This window comes from Parus major, chromosome 1 (assembly GCF_001522545.3).
Source record: "Parus major isolate Abel chromosome 1, Parus_major1.1, whole genome shotgun sequence".
NCBI lineage: Eukaryota > Metazoa > Chordata > Aves > Passeriformes > Paridae > Parus > Parus major.
The window spans coordinates 29,340,534-29,362,876 of NC_031768.1; the positions used below are offsets into that span (position 1 = coordinate 29,340,534).

Consider the following 22,343-nt stretch of genomic DNA (forward strand, 5'->3'; position numbering starts at 1 on the left):
CTGTATGATAAAGCCTGATGGGCCATTAAATACCTTTGCCAAAGCAGGGGAACATTAATAAAACATATCATGATGTTAAAGTTTAATCTTGTTTCTTTAAGAGCAAAGACACCGAATGTATGTCAAATACACACTCTCACTGGAAGGCGTGAAATGAGGCCAAGCAAAGTGAGGATGAATGCTAACATTGTGGAGAGCCTGATCAATCATATCTGCCATAAATCTCCCTCCATCCAGAGTTTGTTGGCTCTAAGTCATAGGAAGGAGAGCTTTCAAACCTGTAACAGTCATAGCATAGGCATTCAAACCCTTTGAGTAGTTTGTGTGTTCACTTAATAAGAGACAAAAATTTAGCATGCTGATTTATAATCACAGAACTTTCGACTTGGCATGGACTGCCCAAAGCCATCCCAAAAGCAATTATTACCTTGGCTCTCCTTCTTGTTCAGGCACTTCCTCCTCTTCTTCCTCACTTCCACTATATTCATACTCCGTCTCATCTAATAGGAAAGAAACAAAGGCCTGGATAGTACTTCATTTTTAGGGCAATGAGGAGTTGCAGTAGCACCTCAGAAAAACAGCTCCTGTCCCCTTCAGTGAGACCTATCACAGACCTTAGAACTCTATATAAGTAAGCTCATCTTCCCAGTGGCACAGTGGTTTAGAGAAGATTTACAGCAAATTCCCTGAACACCACCAGGTTTTACATGTATGACAAGACACCTGGAGAACTTCAGCACCACCTTAGTGCGGAGAAAAAGCTGCCCAAAACATTGCTTCACATCTCTCGTGAGGGGTTATTTCCTCTGAGTCTGATTTATGGCATTATTCTAGGAAATTAACCTACCAGAAACTAAAGAAGGGAAAGACATATATGCCAGTATCTCCTAAATACTGTTTAATGCTTGTATGGAACACGCAGTGGTCAACAAGTGAGTAAATTTCATGCATCAGAAAATACAGCATTTGAAATCGATACTTTCTGTGTAAAGGACAGAACAAAACCAAGCCTTCTGATAGTCAAACGATGAATTAAAAAATTACTTTTAAAGGATTTGGGTAATAGGAGCTTCTCCTGGGGTGGATATCTAGAATGCAAAACACTACAAAAATATGCATTTTTGACAAGTTGCAAAGACTTGATTTTTAGAAGCTGCATACCTTTCTCTCCTCTCTTCTTCCTGGTCCTGTCTATATGGTCCTTAAGCTGGATTCGGACTTGCCTTTCATTTGGCTGGTCACGTATAAAGGGATGTTTCAACAGCTGTTCTGTAGAAGGTCGCTGCATGTAATTCTTCACTAGACAACCTTCTATAAAGCTGAAAAACTTTTTTGACCTGAGAAAGAAGGAAGGAAAAAACAAAGCAAAAGATGAGAGGTAAAACTCAGCTGAAACATTCTTTCTGTTCTTTCTCAAATTCATTTCCTCAAAGAGCATCATGTCCCAGAGGACAGTACAAGTGCTCCTGCAAGTCTACCTCCTAAAACAGATCTGAGTGTATTCCAGCTGAGCACTGGGCTGGGGCGACACAGGGTTGGAGGGACACAGGGTGACATGAACATGCTTGGAGCACTCAGGCACAGCCTCACGCTAATGTGCCTCCTTCAGAGGCGTTAATTGCTCTGAAAGTCAGGATCTAAGAGTGAGGTAAATCATGTAAACCCAGCCTGGCTGCTTCTGGATAGAGCTGGATTCTAATCCAGCCTGTTTGGAGCAGAGGCAGGGCAGCTCAGGTAAGCCTCCACCTACCCATGCTACAGACAGCCATACCCAAAGTCAGGAGAACTGTGTGTGCCTTTCTCCTGACACAAACAGCATCACACTGCTTTTGCATGCACCTGGGTTCACAGAACTAGATCTGCCAGAATTTAAGATTATTTTATTTTTTACCTTAAGAGTCACACACAGAGAAAGTTTTATAGAACAGGTGGATGTTGGTCAGTGTTGTGTGTTCAACACAGGCACTTTGGGTCAAATTCTCCCTGATACAATTTAAGGGCATGAACTAAACTAAATCCCTCCTTCAAACAGCATAAAATGACAGGGTATGGCAGTTAGCTAAGATGAAGCACCACCTTCCAAGCACCTCATTTGAACTCTTGAAAGAGGCTCTCTCCAGAAAGAAGTCACCCAACAAGCCACCTGCCAAAATCCAGTAGTGGAAATACTCAGAACTGCAGTGAGGCAACTGGAACAGGCTGCCCAGAGAAGTTGTGGATGCCCAATCCCTGGAAGGATCCAAGGCCAGGCTAGATGGGTTTCTGAGCTTCCCGAGCTAGTGGATGACATCCCTGTCCATGGCATGGTTTGGAGATGATCTTTAAGGTCCCTTCCAACCTAAGCCATTCTTTGATGATTCCACAACTTGGTCATCATTTGGCCTATCTTCTCATAACCTGCCACTGAGAACACTATCAAAACAGCTGAATGACAGCAGCACTGCATTGGACCAGAACTGCTTTTTAACTGGTAGGTGCTGTCAACCTGCTCCAGTGCTTGGAGAGCAAACATCCTCACTACATGGTTAAGAGTAAAAACAATTATTTCCATCCATGAGTTCTTTTCCCTACTGTAGTAAAAAAAGGCTGAATCCAACATAATTTGGTTGTTCAGATTTTTTTATTACTCACACCCTGAATGTCATTATTTCACATTAAAAGGTTAATGAAAGGCTAATGCAAATGGCATATATGCATCTCTATTCCCTTAATGTATGCAGAAGGCAAGTAAGAGAGAGCAATGCCTTGACAGTATACAAATACATAAATAAGTCAATACAGGTAAAGAACAAGCCCAGCAAGCAAGTCAAGTTTATACAATGTTGATATTGAATACACAGTCAAATCACTTCATTATTTTGACAGGATCACAGCATCCCATGATCACATTCAATCTGTACGAAACCTCTTTCTAGTGAGTATTTTGTTTCATATGTGCCAGTTGTAACCAGTAACTGAGAGGAAATCCTCTGATACTAATGGATTCTTCTCAGCTGGCAAGAAGCAGGCACAACTCCAACCGTTTACAATAATTATAGTAAAAGCCTTCATTAGTTTTAATAGCTCCTTTCTATTTAGCAACTAGAACACCATAGTACTGTTCTGATTCTGTGTTATGATACATCTGAGAAAACATAATGCATATTAAGAGTGCTGCAGGAGTTTGTATTTTAAAACACGGATCCATTTGTCACCTTAATACAGATGCTGCTCTGCCAAAACAAAAATCTTGGTATTTATTTTCACACAATTTCAGGTGGAATTTTTCTGGGACAAATAGAGCTAAATAATGCACTCATTTTATTTTGTGCTTTGATTCAGAGACACAAAAGGTAACAGAGATTTTTAAACTCTAAGTTTAAAAATCTCTGTTTAAGCTTACTTAAGTTTAAGCTAACTTAAACTTAAGTTAGCTTAAACTTAAGCTTACTTAAGTTTAAGCTAACTTAAACTGCTTTACAATTCTGTGGAAGAGATAACAAAACTGTGTACAAGAAAACTTCATGCTACACAAGGCTACAAGTAAGATATAATTAATACATACCATTTCTTGGATTTTAACCGTGGGGGAGGGTTCCTGGGTATCAGAAAGAGTGCCCTCATGGGGTGCATGTCACAAAGTGCTGAAGGGAAGAAAACAAAACCAGAGACATACAGATGCTGGTTTAGTTGCCCGCTGTCAATGCCATGACTTCAGCTTCCACAACCACTCCCACCATCCCAAACATCCATGCAGCAGGTGTAGACAGCAACCCAGCTAAATGGAATTAGCCCAAAATGACAACAATTCCATAACTCAGTGTGCCAATGGCAGCCCAAAAAGAGAAAGAGATCTTGAAGCATGGATCAACCTCCAGAATCAAACAAGATGGGAACATCTGAGCATGGCCCTCATACAGACCCAAGTCATCTGACTTATTTTCCATCAGTAAAATACTGGGAGATGATGATGGTGGAAGGGAATAATAGGAGCTACTGTTTCAATCCTCCCTCTACCTGCTCTTCTCTCCCATTATGGAGGGTGCTTCATTTTTACTCTCCAGACTTGGATATTTTCTTTATTTCAAGGCATGACAGTTTTGAAGCATGGGAGGAGGGTCTGTATCACACAAAAGGATTGCCTGCTGAACTGAAATGCAAACCCGTAACTGTTGTCCAAAGAAGTCCTGTTTATTTCACTGGACAGTTAGTGGGAGTCCAGGATCAATGTTGGACAGCTTTTCCTCTTGTTCTGTAGCAAAACAACATGGCAGAGCCAACACAGGGAGCAGGGAGAGAAGCAGCCCAAGAAAAGTCTCTAGGAGCAATGTCTTATCTATCTTCCTGTGTTTGATCTCTTAAACCCTCAGTCTCAGCCTGTGTGATCATTGCAGGATGAGGTGACATTTACTACACAACAGAAATTCAGGAGAAACAGACTGATATAAAGAGAATTCTGGCTTCAAAAACAAGGGACCACTACTTTCTTGGCAAAAAAGCCCCTTGGGTGCCTATGGATCCCTGCAGACCACCAAACATAGAGATGGACTCTTGAGCTGCCACTGAAAGAGGAAGTAGAGCCCACATACCAGAGGACAAGAGCTATTCAGCACTTAGAGAGGATCTTTGCTTACTTCTTAAATGCCACTCTTGTGCTTTTACACAAAGAGGGGCCAAGCTCTGCTTTGGTTTAGAAATGAACAAAATATTATCGTCCAATTCTAGGCTTACAAAGCCCAGCCTTTAACTGAAAGCCATACGGGCAACTCAATGTGCTGAACAAAAAAGTACGGCAAAAAGGAGGTAGTTCACTTCACCAGTTCAGTCCTGGCTGAAGTGTCCTGGGAGTGGCTCTCACTTGGACATTCATGCAAATGTACAATTAGGAAGGAAAAAGAAAACAACCCCAAACTACCAGGGCGCCTAAAACATGAATCAACACATGACCACTGTGACTTGATTTTTAAATTTTACATTAAGGTCAATAAGAATAACAAAATCAGGCAGCAGCTACAACAAAATGGCCAATTTTTAGCTGGAAAATCTCAGTACTTTATTTCAACATATTTATTTCAAAGACATTTCAAGCTGGGCTGTGTTGTGGTGGTAGATTTTTATGTGCAAAAAAAAAATTTAACTTGCTCTTAGGTACCTTAGGCTCTTATTTTTTAAATACAGAGCTCCATCTGAGGGTGAGGGTAAACATATTTGCAGGATCAATAAGGACTTCCATAAAAATTATCATTAAAAGTCAAAACACCATGCCTAACTTCTTTTCTTTTCAAAGGTTTTTGTCCTCCTCAAACATCTGCTGTTTGCCTTTATATTCTGAAAGAACTATGTGAAAGAAAAAGAACGTATTAAAAAGTTGGGTATTTTTGGTTTCCAAATTTTCCTCTCAAATCCAAACTAACTGATAATGATCCCTGCTTGAGAATACCTAAATTCAGTGCTTTGTCCTGAAGAAGGATTTACAGTTTAAGCCATGTCACTGCTAAGGCAGATTAACACCACCCACTGACGAGTGGAAACAAAAGGAGAAGCAATGTTAGCATTATCCACACCGACAGAAAGCCAATACAGAAATAGTTGCTACAAATGCTTTTTTCATTAAAACTGTTTCCTCAAGGCCCCACTGACCCTCTCCCCAGCTGAGATTTCAGTATTTCAGGCCAGTCCACAGTCAAAGTGGGACACAACTCCAAAACACAATATACTACCCATAGGAAGGAAGTCAGACACTCGATTAGCTTCCAAATATTCCTGCTATAGAAATTAAATTACTGCAGTCTGCACTGTAGTGTTTAAACACAACCCTATCTTTATCAAAAGCATTGCTATTTATGGGATTTTACATTTATAGAGCAGGCAAAACCAAAGAGAACAGAAATAACATGGGGATACTTTCAGAAACCTCAAATCTAGGCTTAGATTACAACCAGCATGGCCCAAGTATATGTTTCAGCCTTAATGAGCCCACTGGAGAAGCACAGGTATCACTTACGGGGAGCTCCTTCTGCCATCTCTATGGCCGTAATGCCGCATGACCAAAGGTCACTCTGCAGAAAAAGAGACACACCATATGTTAGTAGGTGGATTTACCCATTCACACAGTAAGAAAGTACTATTTAGAGAGGCCCTGTAGGTGAGGCTGAAACCAAACACCATGGCTATTTAAATAATATAAGCCTCTTTAATCTTGTAACTATATCATAAAATCCTGCTTTTCACATAATACATATGCAGAAACATGCACACGTATTCTTACTGAGTGAGCAAACAACCCTTTACAACAGCACATAAAAATATAGTCACATTATGACAATGGGAAATACATTTGCCAGAAATATAAGCCTATGAAAAAACAGAATTTTCAGTATTCCCTTACCAACAAAGAACCGAACAAGGGCATTCCCAATGTGCGTAGAGGTGCAGTTATAAAAGCAAAAGCTCAGCTCAAATTTAAAGAGGCCAGACTTGTCAAAAACTACAAGGGTTCTTCATGTACATAAGCAAGAATAAAAGGAAAATACGGGCCCACTGAAAGGAGAGGTGAATTAGTCACCAACACCACTGAAAAGGCAGAGGTTCCCAAAACTTACACCTCTGTCTTTACCACAGGCATTGCTTAGAGCCAAAGCCAACATTCCTCCCCTAAAATCTCCGCTTTGCTTAAAGCACTACAGAACAAGAGTCCTTCAGTGGCTGCCTCTCAAGGTACCACCTCTGGCCAGCACCTCTGACTCGGGAGACACCAAACAAGAGCCAGGAAGATCAAACACATGGAAGAGATGGAGGAGTCCTGGCAGGGAACCAACTTCAGAGACTGACACAGCTTAATGGGCAAAATATTGGAGGTAACTGCTGTGAAAGAGCAGTCTTGAGCAAAGCAGTCTTCATTTCTGGTTGTAATTGTGATTTTTTTTAAAATTACTTAAAATTAATGAGCACATAAGCTCTTCATGCACAACAAGCAGAGAAGCATTTCTAAAGATCCTATTTTCAGACCCAGCAAGGCACTCATCTCTTAGTCAAATGCAGCCATTTAAGCTAAATTGCACATCCTCATGATATTCCAGAATCTTTCAAACATTAATTTTTTGTGAGCAACTACCCTACAGGCTCCACTAGGAACAATAAACAGGTGTTTTCAGAGGCCAAAGGAATTATTTTTCACATCACCACTGCACTAACAAATATTGCAGGGAGTTTTCCTGCTTTATTAAATCATTTAATAGTGAGCCTTCCTTACTAATAATAACTACTGTATTTAGACACACGTGAATATACTGATAGCTAACACTATCAGTCTCAGCAAAATGATGTAATTGATATACAGCTTTGTAACTCCTTTTAAGGCCTTAATCCCTGGCTTTCTGATATCCCTGTTGCCCTTGGTTAAAGCTGGAACAATGCATTTTTCTAAGTAAAGATTTCTTAAAATTTTTTCTTTCCTTGTGCTCTCATTAAAGTCAGCTGAGAGGAACCTTCAAGATTACAGTATGCTTTCACTGGATATATTTAACTTTAAATACCTATTATTCTTAAGGGTAGTGCAAATACCATCAAGCCAATTATGGTTTTGCAGTAATTAAATCCTTGATTTGCAGCAAGCTATGTAAAGAATGATCTTTGTTAAGAAATGTTGTGATGGATAAATTTTTATCCAAAAAATCATGTATATGTATCCTGAAATCAGAAGTAGTTTTAAGAGTTCCTTCTGTACTTCACTGGCTCCCCAGACAGTGGTTCTATTTAAGGCAACACCTAAAATGTATTGTTCTGGGTTACCACAATAACTTGGACACAGTGAAACACAATTTAAAGTACAACCAATATACAAGTCAAGAACATAAGCATTTCCAGGCAAACTCTTTTTTGCTTTCTCTAAGCACCTACAGCACCCTGAAGTCCTGTATTTATGTCTCAAAGCTACAATAATACAAGCAGCAGAAACTGTTAAAGGTCACAATTTGATAGTATCCTTACCTTGTACTTTGGCAATAGGGATATAACTACACAATATAGCTATTAGTCCTACAAAGCATAGCAAGTCTCAAAAACTGCCATAGTTCACAGATATTTATATTGCAAGTTTATGTTTTGGGTTTTTTCTTTGAACAGGACTCTTACTCGGTAATCATACGTAGCATCTGGATTCTCATCACAGGCAATAACTTCTGGAGCCATCCAGTACGGAGTCCCAATAAAAGTGTTTCTCCTGCCAACTGTCCTGTCCAGCTGAGCGCTCACACCAAAATCCACTGTGGGTGGGAAAAGAGTGAAATGAAATAAGAGGGGAAAAATAATGCAATGATTACTTTTGCAAAGTGATTTGAAAACAAAGCCCCGTAGACATCCCATGTGGGAGGACTGTGCTGAAGAGAAATAAGATGATTAATCCTGAGGCAAGTAAGCCCTCATGGTTCACACACAATGTGCTTGGGCACAAGTGTCAAGGGACACAGCAGCACACAATCACCTCTCCTGTACCCCTGTACCCCTCTGGTCTGACTGGACAGAAGGGAGAGCACAGCTGTAGAAGCTGTGCCTGGGAAGCTGAGAAAGGGCTATTTATTCCCTTCCCACATGGTGAAGCCAAGCACCTTTGCCTATACAAAAACAGCCACTTCCCAAAGGTACCTCTCATGCTATGGGAAAATCACATGCATAAACACATCCCTTTCAGCTCACCACTTCTTCTGCTCTAAAATTGGACAGCAGAAATAATCTGTTGTTCAGCAAACTGCTCTCTGCTTTAATGCATAGAGCAGAAGCATCAATGAGAGCAAAAGATGAGGACTATTCAGGAAGCACGAACTTTGAGCGCGCATGCACATAGGCTGCGTAAGAGATGCCTATTTCATTACAAAGCAATTACATTACAAAGGTGTTTTCTGCCTCTCATTTTGCCCTGCTCATGACCACACTGCTATATGTCTTTCTATACCAGTAAGTGCATCTCTCCTAAGAGGGCTGTGTCAGCTTCACTGCATCCACCATCTGAGTGACACTGACAAACTGGTGTAGACAAGCTCAGCGGAAGCAATGGTTTGGAAGCTACTGTGCTCCATTTTGGACCAAACGAAGGAAAGCTCTCCCAAAAGCTTCCTCCTCCAGCAGCCAGGACAACTCCCCATGCCTCATGCTGCAGGAAGGTGCAATGCAAACCAGAAGGGATGTGGGCTGGGTGGGAGGGCTTCAGCAAGGCTCTATATTTAACGAAAAAAAGGTGGCGAGTGTAGCGTGATACAAACACAGAAGGTTGACATGTGCACTAACTCAAAGAGACAAATTAGAGAGGAAATAATAAAAGAGTATGTCCACTTGGCAGAAGAGAAGAGGCCAGGGATGAGCACGATTTTCAGCAGGCATGCCAGAGCTGGAACTGTGTTTAGAATTCAATGCCACAGCTCCCTTGAGAGTGCTGTCCAGATCATATTTTTGTGTCCAGAATCTGAACAGCAGGTGCTATTTTAATTAAAGCCAAATACAAGAGAGATTCCTGTCACTTCCCAAGTCCAGAATAAAGTGAATCAGAACAGATTCAAGTTACACATACCTTAGTGGGGGGAACAAAATGATCCCTGCACTGATTCCGGCATGAAAACCAACATCTTCTAAACCAAATTCAACAACAACCTGTACTCCATCCTCTCCAAGCAGGAGAAAATACATGCAGCCTGTCAATCCACATGGAACTACTGACAGAGTACTCATGCTATAAAACATGTTGCAGGGCTCTTAAAGTATGAAATTAATTTGGGAACATCATAAAACCAAAGGCTGAACAAATGAGGAAATGGACATGTGTACCTACTTACCAAGTTTCACTTCTGCATTCTCTGTTAACAACACGTTTTGCCCTTTGATATCCCTGTGAATCACATGATGGGCATGAAGATGTGCCAACCCCTGCATTAAGGAGAAGAGAGGAAGGAGAGGATGTTCAGAGTTAGGCTCTTGGCTCAGCAACAGACTACCCATTCCCAGCATCCCCAAAGGTCACAGCACTGTGCCTTGACCTCTTGCAACTGGGTGTAACAGACCTGCAGCACACCACCCACACAGCTTTTGGAGATGGAGCAGAGACACAGGCCTCAGATCATGCACACACAGTGCCTAAATACAGCCCAACATCTGCACTGTGCAAACACCTCCCAGCTGTCCTGTGAAGAAAGTTCAGCTCCCACAAGGTCTCCATGCAATTACATTCTAAATGACATCAGTGTCGGTGTATGCCACTGACTTCTGACCTGCACGGGGTCACACAGAATTTAGCTGGGAAGGGAGGTGGAAGAAGTAAAGAGGCAGCATCCACATGTATATATGCACCCTCAAGAAGGAGGTGGGAGTGATGGACTGGCAATCATGTTTGAGGGCAAGAGAGGACAGATGACAAAGACATGCTCTACTGTAAAATTGCTGTTCTCTTCTCTAGCCTCCATAAACATGAAGCCAGGTAAATGTACCTCAGGAAAAAAAAGCCTAAGTGTTATAGTTTCCAAAAGAAACAAAACCTCCTAACATACGGTGCTTTTTGTTGAGACAGCACCTGGATACATGCCCCAAAGCATTAGCCATGTGGAGGGAGGACTGAGAAAGACATATGTTGGATTTTACTCTCTAATGTAATTGGGAGAACAACAGGCAACCCTCTTAGCAACTGCCTGTATTTTGGGTTCTCCTCAGTTTTCTGCTTGGAAAATTGTAGTCTCCAGTGAGATCATCTTGCCTGTTTGTGTTGCCCAGATAGTCTTTTAATGTTTTGTGAAAAATAAAGAATTAGAACCTTTACAGCTGCAAGAGGTTAAGAGAGTAGTAGTTGCTGTAGAGAAGTATCTTTTAACCGGTGCTCTTTATTAACTGATCATTTACCAGTTTGCCTATATAACCATTGGGCTGTTTTCCTTTTTTTTTAAACAGTTAATGAGTGTGAGAACAAAAACACCATCCACAGCAAATCACAAGCAAATCAAATGAATGGCTGATGTCCCTGAGACCCTCACTGACTGCTAACGCTAACTGTGGCCTTATTTTTCACAGGAATGAAGGCTTTTCCACAGCTTCACACAGGATATTTTTTAAAGCCTTCTGCTACTCTGACTCAGCCAGAGATATAATCGTCTGTTGTCTCCAGAGTACCATTTAACCTTACTGAGAAAACACATTTGGGGTTTCAAAGGGCTGCGAGGAGACAGAGGGGCAGGTCTCCACTTTCCTGCAGTCCCCAGACCTTTCCAACCAGACAAGGATCCACTGGGTCGACCTTGATCTGTGTCTTCACCTACACCAATCTTTGGCACTTTAGCTCCTTCTAACTTTGTGCTACTTGACCTCTCTCCTCCACCTCTAACAAACACTGCGTTGAACCGGGGTTTGAAACACCTCATTGCAATGTGAGATTAGCATTCCTTTTTTCCAGATATTCCAGTTCCTGATGGTCAGTAATTAATGCTCCTTTTGCATATCTCTCACTGGAATGAGACAATAGTTTTCCCTACCTCTTTTCTGAGGTAAGTAATTTTTTCCTCTTGTCAGCAAGTGTTTGACTGCTTTATCTAAGGAGGATCTAGGATGAATACAATATAGCATGGAATACCTCCAAGCCCACATATCTCTCAAATCAAGGATAAGATAGTCCTGAAGAAGTTAATTTTCCTCTTATTAAAGCATGCTAACCATTTGTTTTGAAATACAACTTCTCCCTTGCAAACAACTTAGAATGTGCCAGTCAAACTACAGCAGCTGGACTCCCCTCTAGCATTTGAAAATAGAGCAAGAGACCAGAACTATGTGTCTCCCTCTGTCCTCATCCTAAAAATTGCCAAGGCAGAGCAAATGTGTGACACAAACAGTAGCACTGATTTGTGCAAGAGCCAGTGCACATTTCCTTTAACATAAAGCCCTTCAGAACTTCATTTATGATTAAGCAATTGAACAAACATACTGCTTAGTGGTATGGATAGGACGCAACTTGTTTTACAAAGAAGCACAAGGAAAACCATCCCAGATTTACTTAGTGAAGCAAAACAAATGCCAGTTCAAAAAGCACTTAAAACTGTACCAACTGGAAATTAAATATTAAGAGTAATTAGTTAAGGTTTCAATTTTAGAACAATCGTTAAGCTGCAGCCCTCTTCCTGAAAAGCTTGTGCAGTGCCACCTGCAAACACTGCACAGGGCACTACCACACGTGACAGAGCTCCTCGCTCTAGACAGACTGCAGGGATAACAATGAGAGCACATCACAGCACAGAAGTCCTGACTGCTGGCCTGAGCCAACAGCTCTTCCTCCATGGACTTGATTAGGAGGAGAAAAAGGCAGCTGCAAGCATATTTAGAAAATCCCATCCTGTACGCTACTGTACTACACCACGGTTTCAGCCTCAGGTCTTACGGACGCTGTTTCACAGCTTCTGCAGTACGTAAGGTCACTGGCTCCTCCACTGGCTTCTCATGAAGAAATTGCAATTTTCTGCAAGGCTTCTGCTATAATACAGTACAACTCACACCAAGTTAAATGATGTGGAGCAGACATCTATCTGCTCCTATGCACTCTCCAAGTGATGACATGGCTAATGGGATTGATCAGAAACAGCTTCTTGCTGAATCTCAAGCTAGCTTACATTTCTGTTTCTGTGTGGGGCAGCCTTTTCCTTACCCGGAGAATCTCTCTGGAGATATATGCTATCCAGTCTTCTTTCAGAGTATTCCCTTTTGTGTTCTTCACAAGGTCTGTGATAGAGCCAGCTCCACAAAACTCCATAACAAGCTGCAAAACAAGTATCAGTGGACAGCCAACATTAAACACAGATCTCAGCTGTTTAGCAAAGCAAAATACTCAGGTTACAGCACTGATTTGGGAATCTCTTGTGAAGCAGAGAATATATTTTACATCTCTGCCTGGAAAATGGATTCAACCAAATGTCTTCAATGTGTGGCAGACATATATGGAATATGTCTCACATTAGCTACCACATTCTCAAGGACTGATTTAATCACTGTAATTTAATGCTGGGAATCTGGATTTTTTCAGCTATGCAAAATGCATTAGCAGTAAGAGCACATCCAATGCTGAAGGAATCAAACCGATCACATCACTGCAATACTTCTGATCCTTTAATATCCATTTATTTATAGAAGAACAAGCATCCTGCCATTTCAACCCCAAACTTCAGTCCTGTAGAGGGTGTAGATGAGGTGGGATGAAAAATGTAATGGGTACAATCTCAAGCGCAGCTTTCTTTTTACAGTCACATATTCTTACTGCTCAGCTCAGCTGTCTTGCTCCTATGAAACGTTACTATCCATCTGGGAAACAGGGGAATAAAAGTGACTTAAAGAACAAATCCACTGCTTATAGCAAATCTTGGTTCAGACATCCCCTTAAGGATGTGTGATTAGTCACTGTGATTCACTCACCTAGCAGTTCAGGAAAGCACAAATTCCTTTAGTTTGTCTTTTCATAGAAGGGTATTTCTCTCATCATCAATCTATATCCAATAGGGAAATACTTAGGAACATGTTTGAAAAACATCTGCTTACCCACAGTTGGTCATCATGTCCTGGAGGACTTTTCTTAATGAAAGCACCATAATAAGTTGCAATATTTCTATGATGAGAATATTTCTTTAGCATATTAATCTCCAGTTTGATTTCTTCTTCTTCATCCTTTGGAAAAAAAGAAAACAAACCCCCATATGTTTAATATACCACATATATTATTGATTTATTCTTCACTTTCACACAAGTAGATTTTTTCTAAACTTCAATTTATATCAGCATCATGTTCAGTAAACCCCTCTGACGTTCATGCCATCAAAATCCTGTCTTTTGAGATGGTCTAAAACAAGTCTTTCCCAAGTTTTCAGTAGCACAAAAAAAACAAATAAAAGATGCAATGGATTTGACCCAATGATGGAACATGACATAATCTGTTTCAAAAACCCTATGCTTGTAATACCTTAAGCAAATCCATAGCTAGCAGGCTGGGAATTTATGACACAGGAGTATTATTTCCATCTTCCTCATTTTTTCTCCTTTAATTTTGGAAATTTTAACCAGTTCTATTTAAATGCCAGATAGTGGCTTTGTGAAACCATCTGCCAAAGCAGGTTCCAATCTTGGTGCCAGCATGGGACTGGCGCAGGAAAACAGAGGTGGAGACCAGGAATTCCCCTCATTGCAAGAAAGAGGCATTTGCCTCGTGCACAAGCTTCCTTCTCCTCCTCCACATGCCTCTGTGGAGGAAGAGCAAGTGCATCAGGAAGAACGGGCCAGGAGCCCAGGCAGTAAACAGGATGCTGAGACACAAAGGCAGAGGAAGGATTTCCCCTGGCTCCCCCTGCTCCAGCAAGATGCCAAGGAAAGGGCAGCTCAGGTGAAAGGAGGTCATCCCTCCAAAGAGCTGAAATGGGTAACATAATGAAACCACTCCTTAAAACACTCACAACCTGGTTTTGAAGTGACAGTAGGACGTGTTGCACACACGTTTTGAGGTGGTGTCTGAACAGGGAGCCAGCAGATACAGAAGGAGCAGACACTAACCCACCCCAACTCTTTCTTCCCATACCTAGACAGTGGGAGTCTTCTTCAAGCACCCTTCATCAAGGCAACAAATTAAAAGGCAGATGGAAATCCCTTTCTGTTCCACAATTTTATATCCATCGATATCCAAGCAGAAAAACATCTACCCTTAAACTGATTCCAGGAAGAACCCAAAACCTCTTCTCCCTGGCTGCTGGCTGATGGGAATGGCAGCACATATTCTGATTATCCTGTGATGTCAAAGCTGATTACCTGACAAAATTTTAAGCCTTAAACTTCCTTGCAATTTGTACCGTGCTATATCCTATTCATGACATATGCAGATGTTAATACTAGTTACATGCTAACTGTTTATACACACAGGTACACAGGGCTTGAACAAAAGACGCCACTCTCTGCTACAAAGCTAAGAACTATTTCAAATACTCTAATAGTGGGATGCAACGCTTACTCGTAAATTATTATGACAGAATTCTCAAAATGAACCAGGGATAAACTTTTCTTATATCTTCCCAGGATGCGTCTTTGAAGTAAAATACTGCATTTTTCTGGAACACTGAACAAAATAGTAAAAGAACCTTGTAAATCAAAGTTCCCAGTGAACGGCCCTGGGAGAAAGCTTTGTCAGAAAAGCTTTTTGAGCCAAAAGCTAACTTGGTGCTTCCCCAGCTGCTTCTGTTGTCCTTGTTGTTGAATGACCTTTTTTTTTTATTATTTATTCAGACTATATGCAAAAAGAAAAAAAAAGAGAGGAAGAATAAATGCTTATATTACATCAAACCTCTGAACTGTGCATTTAGGCAAAAAAAAAAAAAAATTAAACAGGAACATTGTTAAACTTGATGTTTTGGGACTTAATTCCTGGTAGGTTAATATGTATAATTGGATTAATCTGCTATTTTGAACTGACTTTTTAGATAAAAATTACTTCCTACCCTCAGCACACGAACACAATAGCTTTTACAATACAATGGGCAGGATGTCCTAAAGGTTGTTTGTGTTTATTTATTGTAACAGCAGCCAAAATGGCAATACTTAAACAGGATCTATTTCTGAAAAATAAAATAATGAAAATCCTAGCCCCCCTCCCCCAAAAATAAAATATCCTGAAGAACAAACAACAAAAAAGACACACACGGAGCCAGCAGACTTTAGACAGCTACTGTTCTTTCAGCTCTCCACTGAGTCTGTGTCACAGCACCTGCTCAAAGGCCTGCAGCAATATCTCCCTGCAGCAATATCTCCCCAAATATCTCTCTGAACTACTGCTAATAATGGTCCTACATTCATATTTCAGCCGCCTTACAACACTTCTCCACAACACAAATGGCACCGCACCTACAGTTCAATCCAGTACAAAATCCAGTCTACAATAATAAATGGATTCAGTATTTTTTGCCAGGCTTTGGAAGACTCCACTTACTTAGTGTGGATCGATAACTCCCTGGCAATGAGTCCTGAAGACTTTGTGGCGACAGGAACTATTATGAGGATTAATCAGCACAGAAAAGGCTAAAGCACCAGTGTGGTACAGTCATTGGTGGAAGACTTTTAAAAAAGGAAATTAAAAACAAAAAGTTGGCCAGACCAAAATTGTTCTCTTCCAGATTCAGGAGCATTTTTTTTTCCAGGGTACAGGTCATTTCATCCCAATGTGGACATCTGAAAAGGGCCAAACAATGCGCACCCTACCAGTGTTTACTTCTCCCCACCAACTACAAAAGGAGGGTGAGGTCATTAGCCAAGACCCAGACAGCAATCTTGCAGATGTCTTGCATCAGGGTGAGATGAATCCCACCCAAAAATCTCACCGGATAAGGCCATTTCCGCACAGATCTCCTAATGGACACACGTGCCTCAGGGAGGGTAAGCTGCAGCCTGCAGCAGGGATCCTCCTGAGACGGAGGTGTTTTGGCAGCTGTCCTGGGATTTGGACATGTGAGCCAGCCTCAGAGGTGGAAGGTCTGTCACCTTCTCCAGACAACACAAGCACTGCACCACCACCACTAACAGTCCCTCCATTTGCAGAGGCAAGGGTATCACAAAAGCAGAAAATTAAAACTAATTGAGGCAAGAGACTGTCATTCTCATGAAGTAATACAAAAGTACATCCCTTTTTTCTTGAAGGAGAGAGGCAGCTGGTGAGCCCTTCCTAGTGATTTTATGCAGCTGGCATCAATTACCACTTTAAGCCATTATCTGTGAATACAAACTCCTATTGAAACCTTCTTTGTCTTCCCTCTGATGGAGCTGGTGGAAGTGTTTTATACTTACACATTTACTGTCTGTGACAGCACGTCTGATTACCAGTCATTTCTGCAGTAAGCTATACTTTTGCAAGACTACGTGGTTAAATCAAGCTTGGAGCAGGTTTCCTCTCCCTTTTCATGTGTTTCCCTTTAGAGACTAAATGGACGTGCCAGCATCCCTAGGGGTTTCTAACTGCAACACTCTTTTAGCAAAATCATCTTGCCTGTAAGATAAAAACTTGCATATGACTCCCACACAGAAATCCACCTATGTACATTCAGGTAATTTCTAACCATTTGAATGAGCACACTAAAAATAAACCCAGGTGTGTTACCTCTCAGCCTACCACCCAGCAGCACCTGATCAGCTTGCTTACTGCTCCACCACAAAGCTCAATATGCTTTGTTCTTCCATTTATCTAAAACTGCACACTATCAGTGTGTGTTTTTCTGCATGCAGATGGTGAAACAATGAGGTGTTTTTATTTCTTCAGCATTTACAAAATTGTGATGATTTAAGTAGCTGAAAATTTAAGCATTTGACCGTGGTTGCCACTGGAGTAACTCACAGTCAAAAATGCTACTAGTGCAGATCCATGTAAGGAAGATTATCAGCTGTTTTCCAAAGATAACACAGCACCCTCTGCATCATTATTGAAAGAAAACACTCCTTATATACACAAATTTTTAGAAGATAAGGAATTCAGAAACACTTTGCTGGACATTTCTGAGGGCTAGAAAAGAAGAGAACTAAGCTCTCAAAGTGTCAGAATCAGGGGGGACATAACCAAAGGAAAAGAAAAATCACTTCAAGCCTGCCCCTAAACATCACTGTCTAGATGCCTCAGGAGACCAAGCACAACAGTCCTGACCCGTTCCAGCACTAAAATTGGTATGAGACCCCTATGAGAAACCGTCTCTGAGAAACACACCTGGATGAGTAAAGGGGAAATAACAGTTTCCCAAGCTCTACAGCACAATGAAATTATTTCAGGAGCTGAATTTTAAAATTTCAAAAACTCCAAACCTCCCAAAGGTAGAGCAAAGACATGTCTCAGGGCATGTAAGCCATGATTTTCCATCCACACTCCCAAACCTGGAAGATCTGTCTGACCACTGCTCTTGGCTAGATATTTATTCTGACAGCTTGAGGAGGAGAAACTCAGGACTATTTCTGAAGGTTTTATTTACCCTAGTAATAAGATGAGGAGAAATGTGAATGAGAAAACACAGACCAGCAAGGATTAAGCAAGACAATGTTCTGTGATAAAGGAGAGAGCAAGTTTATTTATCCTACCAGATCATTTATATGCTGCCCTAAATCAGTGTGAAGCAGAATACAAATTGATCCCTTCAGCAACTTTGCTTTTTGATTTCAGAAATGAGACAGTGACAAATCTCAACTCTCCCTGCACAAACAGCATCCAGTTTAAGGTAGTATTTTAAACTACAAACAAGGGTTTTAAGAATTAATATCACTACCAAACAGTGGAAAGTCAAACACACCAGCAAAGCAGGATGGAGTGAGAGAAGCCTTCAAATCTCTTTTCCTTTGCTTTCCCAGTACTGCTCACAAAGCTTTGCCTGCCTATACCCATGGAGCTGTCCTGCCCGGAGAATGGCAGCTGGCAATACCCTGCCTGGGGTTTCAGAGTAAGCCGAGTTCCAGTGCTAGCTCCTGGAATTTGGGAATCTTGATACTGGCAGAGTTGGGAACTGTGTAGAGGGGCAGGCAGCAGTCTCAGCCCAGCACTGGGAGTGAAAAGGCATTGCTAACCCATGGATCCCCAGAGCCATGGAGAGGAAACCAGTTTGCCTTCAAAGGCATTAGAGTGATAACAAGTTGCCCTTTCTTTCAGCATTTGCCCCTAACACGCTAATAGAAGAAAAACAGAAGTCCAAAAGAAACCAAATTTATTTTCCTTTCTGCTTCCTTTCACTTTTCATTTCTGTCTTCCACTCACATTTAAAAAAAAAAAGTCCTAAAAGACACCAAAACCACAAACAAAAATCTTCCTGGATAAATCAAATCACAACACCAACTTTTGCAAACCACCACTTTGCTTGAGTGTCACAACCTCCCTCCTCTTTGCACCCCAGACTTGGCCAGCATCCATCTGGAGCAGAATCTGTCCAGGGCAGAGAAAGTCTGAATAGAGCCCAGCACAATAGGTGACCTTTTCTGCTGCTGGAATCCATAATACATACACTCGTTAATAAAGTTCTCACACACGAGGGAGATGTTTTGGCGAGGAAAGTTGGGGCAGTATTGCACACAGCACAGTACTTGAACTGGGAGCTGTGGCGCTGCCTCCAAGCCGGGAAGGAGGTTGTAATTTCAGGAGGAACCAAACCACAAGAGAAACAATACACCAAGTGGGTAAGCCCCTGCCAGTGACTGCCAAGGTAGGAAGTTTGTATAAAGTAGAGCTGTGTAGAGAGTGCAACATGGAAAAATGTGATCCTCTCCAACACCACAACGAAGTGTTGGAATTGGGAATATGATGTAAAATAGTTTGTAAGAAAAAAATATCAAACACAGGCTTCTTGGGAGGGAAAGTCTAAACTGTTTTAAATAAAATACTTTAATCAAGAGGTGCAATAAATATTTAACAAGTCCTTATACAATCCCTCCTAAATCTTAAGTTTCTTATTACACACCATCCTTCTTGAGAGCATTTTAAAAGCATTTGAGCTTTGTCGCCCTCAGGCTAAAGACCTCATGTAAGTTTATTTCCCATCTGTCTCTCTCCAGTGTTACCTTCCCACTCCCAGCATTCTCTGTGCCTGTTTCACTTCACATGCAAGGTTTTCACGGACCCTTACCCACATACTCTTCCCACCCTGGCATCAGCAGGTTAATTTCTCTGTGCTGTCCTTCAAGTCTTTTCCAAAGGGGCTTTTCCAAGACCTTCAGCCTGTACTCTCTTAAGGAAGGCACCCATCACGGCACACGCTCAGTGACACTGGTGGAGCACCAGCCATCCAGCGAGCAGCGGCACGGCTGGTGAGCATCCCTCACCACTGCTGGGAGGGTGCCTCAGCCTCTGCCCCTTGTCCACATGCACAGTCCTTGCAGAGAAAGGCCTTCACGGGCCTCCCAATTTGAGAGCTTTCTGGAAGAAACCAGGCATCCTGTCACTGTGAGCTACCCACCAGCCTGCGAGCTGCTGCCGGCACAGAGCCCTGCTGCCAGGAACAGCAACGCAGCATCCCTGCTCAGGCACGGTAATTGCAGAAGACAGCTGTGAAGCTTTTTCAAGGGTCAAAAAACCTTACTCTTGTGAGGACTGGCTGGCAAAACAGTGCTGTCCTTATGACCACATTCAGTTACCTTCAGTGGCAACATTTCAGCAAGCAGGTGAGAAACGCTTCCAAACACACACCAAACAGAAGCTGCTTTGTCTCCCCTTGGCACAACACCCTCTCTACTGCATGCTGAAGGCACTGTTTGAAGCAAGAAAGCAAATGAGCCAAGTCGTTCACCACAGTGCCATCACTGAAGCTGCAGCCATAAAGCAGCAGTTCAATTAGCTGGACAAAGAGGCATGGGGAAGGACTAGCTCCCGAGCAGGGTCCCAGCGCTCCCCAAGGAGCCTGTGAAGCAGCATTGTGCGGGTGCAGGAGATGGAATCACGTGCAGGCAGGAAGGAGCCAAAAACCACGTGAAGACAATAATTGTCTGTTGTCTCCCCCCGAAACCACCTCCTCTGCCAGTCACTTGGACAACAATATTTTCTTTCTTGCCTGATGTGCCTCCGGTGCCTTCACCGGTCACTGAATGAGCTGCTCTGAAGGCACAGAAACCACACCACTGCTGACCTCCCTCGGTAAGATCCCAGGATGCCACAGGCTTTTCCAAAGACAACCAAGAGAGAAACCCCCCTAAGGGTAAATCTCTTCAACTATTTCCAAGGCTAATTCCTTGATCCCAGTCACGATTACTTAAAAGAGTTTCCCCACTCAGATTGCATGTTTGTCCCAGCTATACAATTCAACTGTCCATCCTCATCAAGCCTAAATTATTTACAAGTTACACAACAAGCTAGCCTTATACTGACATCTTCAGAGCTCTCATAAAAGAGGGATGGACTAGTTCTCTACTTTCATCACGATTATTTACATTAAAAATGCCTGTTGCGATACAATTTCTACATCCAGTCTCAGGTTTCTTGTGATCGGAACAAGCCCTTCCTAGCAGATATTAAAATTAAGCCTGTGTGAAAAAGAAAGAAAAATCCTTTATGTAAAGCTCCAGGCTCAGATAATTAGAGATGTAGATGCTGGAGAGAAAAGAGGCTACTGTGCAATGCCAAAATGTTGCCTGGCTTTTCCACTTCCAGTCTCAGCATGCATTTGATGCCAAGATGCCAAGGAAAGCAGCATCTCAGAGGGTGACAGAGCCAAGGAAGGCGTTTGCCCACTGCCTGGTTCCCTGCTCTGCCCTGGGCAGTATGAAGCTCCACCACACCCACCTGGAGGGCAGAGCTCCTTCACAAAGGGATCAACACATGAGTCCCTCCCCACATGTGCAGTCCAGACGCTGCTGGGATGCAGTTTGGACCTGGGAGACGTAAAAGGCTCCCGAGTCCTGCAGGTTTCACACAGCTGGAGAGACTCAAAGAGAAACTGAAGTTCTGGCTTGAGACTAAGCTTTAAACTTAGAGGGAGGCAAAAGGCAAACATCTGAGAGAAGAGAGGAAACAAAAGTTCAAAATGACTGAAAGCAGATTTCCTATGCACCAAATGCCACACAGACATTATATTAGTAGAAATGCAAGCTGAGAAATTAAAATACATTAAAAATAGCACTTCTAGCATAACACTAATGTTCTTCTAGTACATACGTAGTGAAAACATATAATTACACAAAGACATTAATTTCCTTACAGGACAGATTTGTTCAATATACAGCCTCACACCCACACTGACCAACAAGTCTTGTAGATGAACAGGGAAGAGGAATTTATTTAGAACCCCTCTTTCATTTCATACATGGAAGGAAACACAAATGCTACAAGACAAATAAAACATCCCAACAGTGTGGGATAACAAACACAAAAGCTGTAACTATGCACACCCCCTAACAGGAACAGAAAAAATGAGAGGACAGAAAAGTAATCCCAGTTGGGCTTTCCTCGGAACTGTTTCACATAGGATCTTTTATCAAAATGAGATGGGGCTCGAGTAGTTTACAAGAGAAATTCAGCAACTCTATTGCATGTCACCATTTCTTTCCTGAAGGGCCTGGCACTGCTCAGGACATATTATTTAGGACAAAAGCAAACAGACAGATTTGCAAAGCAGAGGGGGCAGACTAGCAGTGGTACTCCAAAATCAATCATACATTAAGAAATAATATTAAAAATAAAAACAAACAAAAAAATTCCCCAAACAAAACAAACAAAACCCACAAAACAAAACAGAACAAAGAAATAACCACCAAAAACAAACCCAAAACACAGGACAGCACAAACAAGTACCACTACAATTGCTGGCAGTGAGCATCTGGTAGCCATGAAGCAAGTACCTCACACTTCCAGGAGACACAGTCTCACCAGTGGC

The 22,343-nt window shown here is 41.9% G+C and overlaps 1 protein-coding gene across 11 annotated transcripts in view; it reads right to left on the bottom strand.

Annotated features, from left to right (window-relative positions):
* Positions 1–22,343, bottom strand: part of MAP4K4 (mitogen-activated protein kinase kinase kinase kinase 4) — a 163,471-nt gene that overhangs the window by 45,032 nt on the left and 96,096 nt on the right. For all 11 annotated transcript variants that reach the window (XM_015630039.2, XM_015630100.2, XM_015630080.2 and 8 more), the window contains exons 3-10: positions 13,528–13,653; positions 12,644–12,754; positions 9,804–9,894; positions 8,113–8,243; positions 5,984–6,038; positions 3,545–3,623; positions 1,162–1,337; positions 428–500 (exon numbers count right to left, since the gene is read on the bottom strand). In XM_015630039.2, coding sequence (XP_015485525.1) covers positions 428–500; positions 1,162–1,337; positions 3,545–3,623; positions 5,984–6,038; positions 8,113–8,243; positions 9,804–9,894; positions 12,644–12,754; positions 13,528–13,653 — 842 coding nt within the window. The remainder of the gene's footprint in view (positions 1–427; positions 501–1,161; positions 1,338–3,544; positions 3,624–5,983; positions 6,039–8,112; positions 8,244–9,803; positions 9,895–12,643; positions 12,755–13,527; positions 13,654–22,343) is intronic.